We start from the raw sequence: 12234 nt of genomic DNA, 5'->3' as shown, positions 1-12234 counted from the left end.
AATCCAGCAACTAAAGCTTATTAGCAGCCAAGAAGGACCAAAAAAAGAGACTTTCCTGAGAGGCTGATTCGAGTCCAGGGCTCTGCAGGAAGGGTTTCCTCGGACTTCACCTTGGCCCCGTGAGGCAGGCGTCCTTCATTCTCAGGGAGGAAATCAGTGGACAGAATAGTCATCGACCCACCCGGGGCCACGCAGCCGCGGAGTAATGAAAAAGCCAGGATCCAGTGTCCTGGGTTTTCCCCTCCAACCCTTGTGTTTCTTGGAACTAGAAAATTTATTATCTCCAATTAAAGGAGGGGGGTGGGGAGCAGCTCTAAAATTCCCTTTGTTTGCTCAGGATATTGGCCCATTTTAATGCCAGAGACAGACATTCTCAATTACAGTTTTTTTGCTTTGTTTTGTTTTGTTTTAATTTATGAGGTTCTACTGAGAGACTTTTCAGGGAGAAGAGAGTCAACAGCTGGACAGAATTCCAGCCATCACGATGAGAGCTGCGGAGCAGACTTTGATCACAAGCATTTAAGTCGAAGTTGAAAAGGGCGCCCCAACGCACATTTCAGGCCAACATCTAAATTCGACTCTTGGCTTCAAGGAGCCAGAAAGGAAGACTAACACGATTAGGCTGAAATGATTTATGAAAAAAAAGAAAAAAGTTTTAATCTATTAAAATGGCCTTTAAATGTAACCTCACGAGGCCAGACCCAGACAGCACCATTGATCATTCCAGTTAAATAAAAACACAAGAAAGGACGATGCAGAGCAGAGTGGACATAAAATACTATTTCAGAAACTCTAACGAAAAGAGCCAAAAGCAACACAGATAAGGAAAGAAACACAAATTTTTAAAAAGCTGAGTGAACTCGTTCCTGTTCAGACTGCAGCTGCTTCAGGAGCGGCTCGGGGGCCGCTGGGTGGCTCAGTCGGTTAAGCGACTGCCTTCGGCTGGGGTCACGATCCTGGAGTCCCCGAGACTGAGACCCACATCAGGCTCGCTGCTCAGCGGGAGTCTGCTTCTCCCTCTTCTCATGTTCTCTCTTTCTCTCTCTCTCTCTCAAATAAATAAAATCTTTAAAAAGAAAAAGGAAAAAAACAAAAAAAAAAGGATCTCTGGGCAGATGCCACTTCCTGCTAGGTTTTAAATGGCCAACTAAATTTTATTCCGGTCTCAATACCATCAACTCCTTCTCCACTCCTCCTCCTTCTCCCCCAATCCCCTTCCAAGTGCACTGCATGCAAAAAAAGAAAAGAAAAAGCAAGAGACGGAGAGAGAAATCAAGTAGTCTTGGGACCCCTATCTGCCTCCCAGCATCACTCTCATCCGATCCACTGGAGGGAACAGCTCACCCCACTGCCAGGCGCTTGGAATTCCAGAGCAGTGAGAAGCACAACACTTTTAAGAAAGGAAGATCTAGTCCCCCCTCACACACAAAACCTTCAGTTAAACATATATTCCATCTTTTGGGGGCCCAAAAAAAAAAAAGTGACTTTCAGCGGCTTATCCAAAGGGGCACCTTCTCTAAGATGGCTAAAATAGAAATAAAGAAGGGGGAGGAGGGGCCGGGACACAAAATGCATTCAGAATTAAAAAGACCGCAAGAGAGAAAAGGAGTCTGCTTTCCTAAAGACACTGTTGTTCTGGGTGAGGCATCAAGAGGAGGCCCACCCAGGAGCCAGGGAACCTTGAAAGACAAACTTGTCTGGGTCCTGTTTCTGAGCTCCAGGTGATGAAGATAGCTTTAAAATTCTAGAAACGTGTAAGACCTTCCAAAGAACCTAAGCCCATGGAGAACAAGTTCCCGACAGAGGTCAAGCCCAGTTTCATGAAAATTAGACATTAAACAAGTTTCGTTTCGAAAGGTAAGAAAAGGAAATGAATGTTTCATCATGTAGGGATGGACCATTAAGAGAACACCTGGGTGGCTCAGCCGGGTAAGCATCTGCCTTCGACTCAGGTCATGATCCCAGGGTCCTGGGATCCCCACGTTGGGCTCCCTGCACAGCAGGGAATCTGCTTCTCCCTCTCTCTCTGCCCCTCCCCTGTGCTCATGTTTGAATGCACTCTCAAATAAAATCTTTAATAAGTAAAAAAAAGGGGGGGTGAACCACAAGAGACAAATAAGGTTTGACTTAACAGAGATCATTTTGCCCCCAGTAAAAAAAAAAAAAAAAAAAAAAAACCTCTAAGGACTCTTAGTAGGACATGCTGTTTTCAACAAGTGGATTTCCTACTAACAATGTGTTATCTAGAAAATTACTGGTATCTTTCAATCTTCTATTTCCCACTGTCAACGCAGTATCGTTTAGCCCATTTGAGATCAGTGCGATTTATGTAAGTAACCCCCCAGCACACACTTGCAAGTTAAATACTGTCAGTTTCCTGACGCTGCATAAATATCACAGAAATCACAGCACACTGGTTCACCCTCCCCACTTTTTCTCGTTTTTACTGCTCACTAGATAACACTAACTTCTGTATCCAACCAGTGTGGGGTCTGTTTGTTTTGGGGGAAGGGTTGCTTTTGCTTTTGTTTTGAAAAGAAATTCCTTTTCTCAAAGAGTTTACCATCTGCTGGGACAATTAAATACTAGTCCTGAAAAGTTAATCCATCAACAAGGATGTCAATGCGGAGTCCCAGCTTCCAAAAAAGGGAGGGGAAAGGCCTTAACTATCATCTAGACCAAAGGCCTCATGCTGCAGATAAGCAAACTGAGTCTCACGCATGGATGTAAAGGAACTAATTAAGAAGATTAGAGCCGAGGGTTCCAAGTCTAATTAGAGGGGCAGACAATAAGCACTGGAAGGAGACCAAGCAGGGCCCCCAGCGAGAGCCACAGGGGCCCTGGACGGTTGGCAGGTTGGAGAGAAACGTGTTGGAAGTGAAGCTGGGTGGGTCCCACGTGTAGGCACCCCCAAGTGTAGGACTGGATAATAAACAGGAACACAAGAGGCCCCGCCCCCCAGCGCTCACGCCCTACACACTGGAGCCCCAACCAGCATGGCAACGAAAGCAGATCTCCGTGAGATGCCACCACAGAAGGGGAACCCACAGGGACAGTGGTGGGGAATTCGGGCACCGTCGCCCTAGCTGCTCGGCAGTCTGGACCTTGGGGGAGGCTCTCCGTTCCCCCAGCCTCCACACGCTCACAAATCACGAATCTACTTTATCCTCTGACACCTGGGAGCTGTACAGGCTTCCGAGGGAGGTGAGGACACGACAAATACACGGAAAGTGCAATGATGGGACCCTGGGATGGCCACGGTGGACACCAGCCATCAGAATTCCTTCTACCACAACTCATGCGGGGCACTGCTTCTAGAAGGCTCCCCCCGCCGCCCGGCCGGCCCCCCACCCAGCCACACCTGCCAACTCAACCCAGACCAGGTGTCCTCTGGTCCCATGAGTGACTTTCCTACGTGTTTTTTCTTTCTTTCCTTTTTTTTTTTTTTAACCAGGGCAGCTCCAAAGCAGCAAAGGAAACGGCTCCCTCTCTATCCCCCGATCTTCTCCACTCTTCCTAGAGTGACCTTGCTAATGAAAACACGAACTGAATAAACACTTGGAAGAGAAACCATCTGCTTCAATGCAACCAACCAACGACCAACGTCAGTAGGAACAGTGTTTGTTTACCAGCAGGGTCAGGAGGCCAGGACACACAAAACCTTCTCAGAGATCTTGAGTGGGGGATGGCCCTGGCTGGGGTGAGGGGCAGGGAGAAGTGTCATTAACCCTTTCGGAGCTGCACGAGGCTCTCCGTTTTACAGCCTCCAGGTGGAAGGGAAGGCTGCAGCTCCCAGGCCCCTGGGTGAGGCTTATTTGCACATCATTTTCCACATAAAGAGGATATAACACCATTTAAGAATTTACAGTCAGTACTGAGCTTGAACTGCCCACTCTGCAGAGTATACCTAAGCTGACCGTCCACGTTCAAGAGCAAAGGGGGCTGATGGGCCCACAAAGAAGAAACCCGTGCTCACCAGGGAGGCTTTTTTGAAAGGTTCAACACTTTCAGAAAGCCTCCGAAGAAAGACAACCATGCAGACCACAATTTGGTTATCTGAGCTAGGAAGGGTTTAGGGAATTCGTAGTTTAAATGAGGACTCTGCCTGCTTTCTACACTGAAACAAAACTAATGAGAAAAAGCTCAGGAAATCCAATCCCCAAGGAAGTACAGGGTTCAGAGAAGAATGCTCGCGAGGGGAAACTGCCAGGACTTCTGGCCGCACGCCCTGCTCATCCGTGTGGCAAACGGGAGTGAGGAAGGAGAGTTCATTCTCTGGCGGCGCCCAATCCAAGGAGTGGTCCCATGGGGGCAAGGGAGACCCTGCCAGGGTCAGACACCCAGCCTTACGAACTCCCAGCAAAAAGGTGGGGAGAGAGGTTTTCCAGCAGCTACAGGGGGCTGGGGCCCTTGCGATCCTGAGTCACTGTGTTCCCATCCTGAGTGCTAGGACTGAGTCACCCTGGCCAGCACTCCAGCTGCCGTGAAGGCCTGGCTGGTTCTCCGAATAGAGAGCACAAGGTAGCCATTTTGAATCCGCTCGGTCAATAAAAATGCTGGTATCTGCCTGTCTGCAGGCAGTTACAGAAAACATCTGTTACCCACTGGTTGGGAAAGAGCATTCTGGCCAAACTAGAAAACTCAAAATAAAATATGAATGGATGAGATGCATGGAAAAAAGGACATTAAATTCTACTTGTAAGATAAACTCATTCTCACATGCAGGCAGCAAACATTTTAATGAGCAATGACTACATGCCCGGGACTGTGCTAGAGGCCAGGAATGAGACACTGAGGCAAGGTCCCTATCCAGGGAAGTGGCAAAGGCGCCACCCCATCCTATTTGCATGAGGGCTTAGTAGGTGCTGAGCTGGAATAAAGTGCCCGGAAAAACGGCATCATCATAGGAGGTGGGGTTTATTACTAGCCTCATTTTACAAAGGAGAAAGCAGAGATACAGAGAGGTACTTGTCCGAAGCGATCAAGAAGTCAGTATAAAAAGGCTGAAATTTGAACCCAACCCTTATAGGTACATAAGGGAAGAGGTCTGAGGGAGGGGAAAAAAAGGCCCAGACACTATCTCCAATGTTAGCGTCTGGATAAAATGATAGTAGGGTTCTTAAGGGTGCAGAGAAGTTTATGGGGAGGAAAAGAGAAAAGTTACTTCCAGACAGAGGGGTTATAAATGTAAAACATAGACACCAGCAATTATCTAGTAAAATAAAATTTTTAAAGATTTATTTGTCAGGGAGAGCATGCACAAGCAGGGAGAGCAGCAGGCAGAGGGAGAAGCAGACTCCCAGCTGAGCAGAGAGCCTGATGCGGGGCTTGAACTCAGAACCCTGGGATCACGACCTGAGCTGAAGGCAGATGTTTAAACCGACTTAGCCACCCAGGCGTCCCATCATCGAGTCAAATAATTTTAAACAATGAAAACCTACTTTCATTCCCAAGGGACATCCTATACAGTTCCTAGCTGTTAGTGACATTCTTTGGTTTAGGGACACTGAAGAAATGCAGGTGAACAACACTCCCTCCCTGTGGTTCGCACACCCAACATTAATATTTGATCGGTCCTCAGTCCAAACCACACACGAACACCATTTAACAGAATGTGTAGCTAGAGACTTGGGCTCAGAGGCCCTTAGTACAGGCCCAACAGGAAACCCTGAAACTAAATACCTCACCAAACCAGTCTGGCAACGAAGAGAAGGCACTGGAAAGTGGGAGGGGGGGGGTACCTGTTCCAGAAGGCCTAATTCTAACAGGCTGGCAGATGCCCTCATTTATGTTCACAGTTTCAGCAGACTGGCAAAGACCTTTGTTCACCAGAATACAGAGATGTTCCCCAGCCCTTGAAAGACAAACCTTCCACAACAAGAAAATAAATGTACAATAAACTGGCAGTTTTCAGCACAGCTATTCTGAGGTTTACCTTTCCCTGAGACACTTAATGGTAATTCGCACTCTTGGAACGATATTAAGAGGAGTATGATTTAGTGAATCGTACTGCATAAGTGATTAAATGACAGGTTACAGACGTCTGTGTCAACTCTTAAATCCCACAGTCCCTCTAGCCAGCAGGAGTAATAGACGGGTCGTCTCCACTTTAAGAACAGGTTACGTTCCCAAAGTTTCGTGTTTTAGTTGGCTGTTGAGAATTCAGGAGTTCTTGTCTTCTCCACCAACAGTGCCAGATTCGCTGTAGAGTACCTGAGACAGAATGCAGAAAACGAAACCCGAAGCGTGCCCCAAACAAGGTCTGCGGACCCCAATCCACGTGAGGGACAAGGATTCCGGAGCAAAGTGCGGTCCAAATTCTAAAGCGCCCAGAGCACTCATCTCACCCTCCCCGCCTTGGGCCCAAGAAATCTCACCACCTGTAACTGGTGCCGGTTCCCTACCCCCCAGCAGGAGGCGGCGGGAGAGGGAGGAGGAGGCGGGGCTCGAGGAAAAAGGGCAGAACCGCAGGGGCATGGGGGCCAGGGCCAGGGTAAAGGGCTCCCATGGAAGAGAGAGGCCAAGGCTATTGATTCTTCCCTCTCTGCCTGGCTCCCAGACACCCCCATTTCCTGGTGTCTAGAGACACCCCTCTCTAATTGTGGGGCTGCTAAACTGTGGACCTAGATCAGGGTTTTTCTGCTCCCCCCCCAACCTCCCACCCTCAAACACAGACATCCACATCTCTCCTGGCATGAAAACCCACATAGGGCTCTTTGATGATTTTCTCAGGATTTTTCTTGCCCGTACCCTAGATTAGCGGCACACGCACATGCACACACACGCACCGTGAGAGGAAGACTTGTAGTGAGCAAATGAGACAAGACCACAACTGCATCCAGTTCAAATATATACAGATCACATGTGCACACACATACACACACATACTCTCGTAGGAAAGTCTGTAATAATTCAAGTGATCGGCCCACTGAGACCACGATCTAGGCCGTGCACGCATGAGTCACAATACTGGATGGCGGAGAACCAGATCGGGTGAGAAGAGCGTGCTGGGGCAGTGGGGGTGGGAGTGTGGACCGCACCCCCCAACTCCCGCCACCTCCTGTCACTGACAAAGGGGATTCGAGGAACCTCCCCGTCCCGAAGGCTGCCCACCTGTCTGAGTTCACACCTCTACCCCAACTTACCGGAACTTCAAATGCCTCCTGGGTGTCATCCAGCATCTGGATTTTGATGGACATGAGTTTCCCAGAAGGTGTCGGGGGCGGCTTCTGACCATGTTCCAAGGTGCTGATCCCCGAGTTCTCCGGGGCCCCCAGTCGCGATCCTGGACTTGGCCTCTGCTCTATTTCTCCCATGGTGAAAGCAGACTCTAGAATATCTGCGGAAAGCAGTGAGAAAGAAAAACCCGTCAGAAGACGCAACGCATGTCAAGACCTCAGGGGCATCTGCGGTCTCCGAGCCGTCCTCGAATCCGAGGAGCCACAGCTCGCTGGGCCCTTGCTCCCCCTCACATGGGACTCACACATGGGCGACTTCGGTGCCTTCATGAAATGTCAGGTCTCCCTCAACCAACCAAAACATGCCAACAGTGGTGCGTATTTTAACGTATTTTCTTCCCTAGTTTTACAGTCCGCTCTCATAGTACAAATTTTGCGGCGTCCAGCACAGTATTCAGGGCCCACAGTGAGCTGGGCACGGCTTTTGGCGTCTGGAGAGAAGAGGATAAGCAATGCCTAAGCCGTACCATCAATGTCCCTTAGTTAGCTGTCATGCACACAGAACATGCAAAGAAACATGGGCTTGATCAAGATAAAAAAATAAAGCAGACATCGTGGCTCTTGAGTTTAGAATCTGTTGAGGAAGGTAAACACGCGATGCCACAAACACAGGCGACGTAGGGTAGGGTCTCTTCCCTCCATTTCTTCGGCTTGTTTCTATCACAATCACCTTCTAATTCATTTCTTTCCTGCCACCCGCCCCACGGGCCCCCCATTCCCAAGAAATCATTTCACATATAATGGTATCAACAACGTTACTTCCCTAGAAACAAAACCCAATCTTCTTTCCTCTACATGCCTGGCCCCGTCCCCCTCCCCTGACCAAGCCACACCCCACCTCACTCCAACCTCCCCCTCCCCTTTGTCCTGCTCTAGATCTCTCTGGAGCATGGCTCTCGCGGGCTGAACACTTTGCACTACTTCTCCACCTGGAAACTTCCACCCTGGCTTTTTTTTTTTTTTTTTTTTTTAAAGATTTTATTTATTTATTTGACAGAGAGAAATTACAAGTACACTGAGAGGCAGGCAGAGAGAGAGAGAAGGAAGCAGGCTCCCTGCTGAGCAGAAAGCCCGATGCGGGACTCGATCCCAGGACCCTGAGATCATGACCTGAGCCGAAGGCAGCGGCTTAACCCACTGAGCCACCCAGGCGCCCCTCCACCCTGGCTTTTGAACTCCGTTCCAGGATCACATCCCCGACCCCCTGGGCAGGACTCGGGTACCACTGCCCCCTCTGCACCCACACCCGTCATTCAATGTTACCATGGTGGTGAGTCCCATGGGCCTCTGCCCGATTACACCTCCCAGGACCCCAGGGCCTCAAGACCTAACGCAGGAATCAAAGCTTGATATCTTTGGATCTCAGCACCTGGCTAGACACAGCACGGGGCATAAAGATTCCAATAACGGATGCTTGATGCTGGGCCCTTTCTGGATATGCAGGATCACAGGGCAGAGCACAATGGGCGGGGGGCGGGGAAGGTGGCCCTTCCATCACTGAGAGGGTAGGAACGGTCCTCAATCAAGTCTCTAATATCAGATAATAATGGCAAGGAGACAAGAACACAGGAGAAGGCACTGCGGGGAAGACGAAGAGCCCCCACAAAGCTATGGGACAGAAACTAGGCGGCATACAGGAAGAATACAGATTCATGTGGAAAGAGGGTTTGGAAAACAGGCTGGAACCACATGACGAAGAGCTCAAGCCCTGGCTGAGAAACACGGTCCTTCCCTGGAGGCAGCCGGGAGCCCCTGCGTGATAAGAACGTGCAAAGCAGAATCTTAGAAAAACCATCCAAGGAGGAACTAATCCTACACACTGGAGAAAGATGGCAGGTCCAGTGACAAAGCTATTGTGACCATCTGTGCCTCGGGGGACAACGTGGCCAGTGGACACAGAAAGGAAAGCATGAGGCCATAAACCCAAGGTTATGGAAAAATGAACCCAACGCTAACAGTAAGCTGCCCAGGAGGAGGATATAGAAGACTAGCAAAGACCAGAAAGTTTTAGATTAGAGCAGAAGAGTGTGTGGGAGGGAGGGTGAGAGTCTGACTGGGAACATCCAGGGCCCTGCGGGGAGGCTGGAGATGGACTTGGGCTGAGGGGTCAGGGTCCATCTGGCTGTACAAGCAAAAGCCATAATGAAAGCAAATGGTGGGGGGCAAGAAAGCAAAACAGAATCACTGTGCCCAGTCAACAGGTGGTCATGGGCTGAATATTGCTCCCCCACAAAATTGTTAAAAGATCTGAGAGAAAGAGAACATGATTTGGGAGCGGGGAGGGTGGGAGGCAGAGACGGGAGACTCCCCACTACACAGGAATCCCTGATGCGGGACGTGAACCCAGGACCCCAAAACCATGACAGTCTTGAGCGGCGGGACCCGAACCGTTCATCTGCGATGCCCCAAGCGCAAGGCCTCACGGGCAAGGAGCCACAGGTCGTCTGCTTGCTCAGTGAATCAGACGTGGGGGTGCACCTCTGATTAGTTAGGAAATCAGCTGTGTGTCAGACAATCTCCCCAAACTACGAAAAATTATTTCCCTGCAGGTTTTTTGTTTGGGGTCTCATGGTTAAAAGGAAACACAAGTTCCAGAGAAAATGGACATCTGCTCAGTTTGCCATGCCTGTCCCCACCTAAACTCTGCACTTTTTCCTGCTTTGGTCTTAATCCCTCCCTGTCATTCAGAGCATCCCTTGATGCCTTCCCCTTCCTCCTCTTCCTCCTCCCCCTCCTCCTCCTCCCACTGCATCAGGGCCCCGCCCCCTGCCCCCCTCCCCCTGCGTCAAGGAGATACAGCTCAGATGCCCAGCGAGGGAGGGGACAGCGGAGAGGAAGGGGCCTAGTCCCCCCCACATCACCCCGACCTCAAAGATGCTAGGGACCCTCCCTACAAAGGCACCTTCTCCTTGTCCTGCCTGAGCAAAGGGCAAGGCGCCTCACCTCCTAAACTAAACCCTCTCCCCCCCCCACCCCGGGGGCCCAAGATCTCTTGATGAATATGCACTGTCCTTTTTTAGCCTCTTGGCACGTAAAAATGAAAAGTGAGCTAGTTACTGATAGGTATTTAGTACCTTAAGTTCCTTTTTCCTCCGTCTCCAAATGACCTCACGCCTGTATTATTTCCACTCTGGCTACTGACACTTCAACAATGCAGTCCCTCCTTTGTTTCCCAGCCGCATGCAGACCGTGGCTGTACATGGAAAGTACCGCTCAATTCAAATATCAATCCGGCCGAGAGGCCTGAGCTGAGCATCCTAGGAATGTCACGGGAATACCCGAGGAACACTGGCTAGTCATAAAGGGGTGACCACGTTGATGCCTGCTATCAGAATTGGTGGGTCCAGTAACACAACACAGCCTTCTAGGCCAACAGGTCTACCAGCCCCCAAAAGCCTCCTGTCTCTATAGATCAGTCCAGGCTCCACTTGGACTTGACCTCCATAATCACCCGTACCTTCTGAATTCCTTCAGGAATGGTCAAAGCAAAGCAAATGAACCCTTCTTCCCTTGTGATACATTACTAGTAACATGATCATTCCAGACCTCAAAGCAAAAAAGCTATACGTGAAACGACTTCCCTCTTCGGCTGAATGAAACAGGAACTACAACGAAAAATAAAATTTTTAACTGGCAGAGAAAAGATGAAAAAGCTAGAGTTGCCTTGTCGTCGTATCCTGGCTTCAAGAATTCCTCTTGGAATGTTCCCAAAAGCATTAAGGACACACACACACACACACACGCCAACTCCACTCCGAACACATCTGCAGCTCCAAACCACAAACCAGGGAAAAGAGTTGCCAAACTGCCGTCAAGGTCAGACAGAGGAGAAGGAACGGAGAGGCTGCCCATGCCTGCAAAGCCAGGCTCCCCGAACACTCAGGATATCCCAAGCCAACAAAGCCAGCAAGAACTTTCTGGGAACCAGGGGAAGAGGCATAGAGGTTAGCACGAGAGCTTCTCTGAATGCAGCATCTCTAGTGGGAGAGCCCACTAGAGATGGGGCTGATGGAGAAACAACACAGGTAAGACCCATCAGCAGGACGCCGCCCATTGCCAAGGCCAGGTGAAAAAGAGAGGGCCCTGGGAATGGTACCAGTCCAGCAAGCAGAGAAAACACAGAGGACAAAAGGATTATACACACCCCCTCGGGTCACCAGAGTTCCTATGAGCATGGGACGGTCTCCTGGCTCTCCAGAAGCTGCTACAAATAGCTAGTTCATAAAGCACTCCCCAGATAACAAAGGACCTGAAAGACCCGCGGATCCCCTTACCCAAGAATCCAACACTGCCACTGGATGCAATCAGCAAGAGGTTCTTTATTGTTACGCAGGCGCCTGCGGGTGGTCAGCGCGCGCCTGCGGGTGGTCAGCAGCTCCTGCTAGCTGAGCACCCCTGGCTGGGGTGGTGCCGGGTTTTTATAGCAGGTACAAACAAGTTTTGGGTGGGGCACAACTGATTGGTTGACAGTTTGAACTTTTGAAAAAGGCATTCGTGGAGTTTGCTGATTGGCTTTGGGGACCCGCTCGCGCGGAAGAGAGAGGCGGGAAGGGGGAACAAGCTGATTGGTTCTGAGGGCCCGTGCGCGGGAGGAGAGAGGCAGGGAGGGGGAACAAGAAGGGGGAAGGTAGGAATGCCATCATGGCGTCTTCTATTAATTCTATAAGCGAAACAGTTACAGAAGGGCAAAAGAGCAATTAGTCACGCAATTAATAACCTAATCTACGCCTAAAAGCCAGCGGTTCACAGAAAAGCAAACAAGTGGTTAGTTATCCTATCTATCTTCCAGGGGAGGGGACTTTTCAGGGCAGGGGTCTTTCATTCCCCCCTTTTTCTTTATCATGGATAGAATCTTATATCCATTCGTCTTGTTCCTGCTCTAAGTGGGGTGCAAGGTGCCAGCTTTTGTTTTCTCCTCAGCCAGCCTCCTGCTCCTTCATTTCCCCCTGAACAATCTTGACCCTGAAATCTTTAAGGGGGTTGAAGGTGGAAGGTC

General features: G+C 49.9%; 1 protein-coding gene across 4 annotated transcripts in view; it reads right to left on the bottom strand.

The window, feature by feature from the left end:
• Positions 1-12234, bottom strand: part of FARP1 (FERM, ARH/RhoGEF and pleckstrin domain protein 1) — a 277585-nt gene that overhangs the window by 207296 nt on the left and 58055 nt on the right. For all 4 annotated transcript variants that reach the window (XM_082700777.1, XM_082700776.1, XM_082700775.1 and 1 more), the window contains one exon: positions 7146-7339. In XM_082700777.1, coding sequence (XP_082556903.1) covers positions 7146-7316 — 171 coding nt within the window. In that variant the 5' untranslated portion in view covers positions 7317-7339. Of the gene's footprint in view, positions 1-7145; positions 7340-12234 lie in introns of those variants that run through there.

The sequence above is a fragment of the Mustela nivalis genome, assembly GCF_964662115.1.
Source record: "Mustela nivalis genome assembly, chromosome: 15".
Classification (NCBI taxonomy): Eukaryota; Metazoa; Chordata; class Mammalia; order Carnivora; family Mustelidae; genus Mustela; species Mustela nivalis.
The sequence above is the reverse complement of the archived record's forward strand: the minus strand, read 5'-3'. Positions and strand labels throughout refer to the sequence as shown.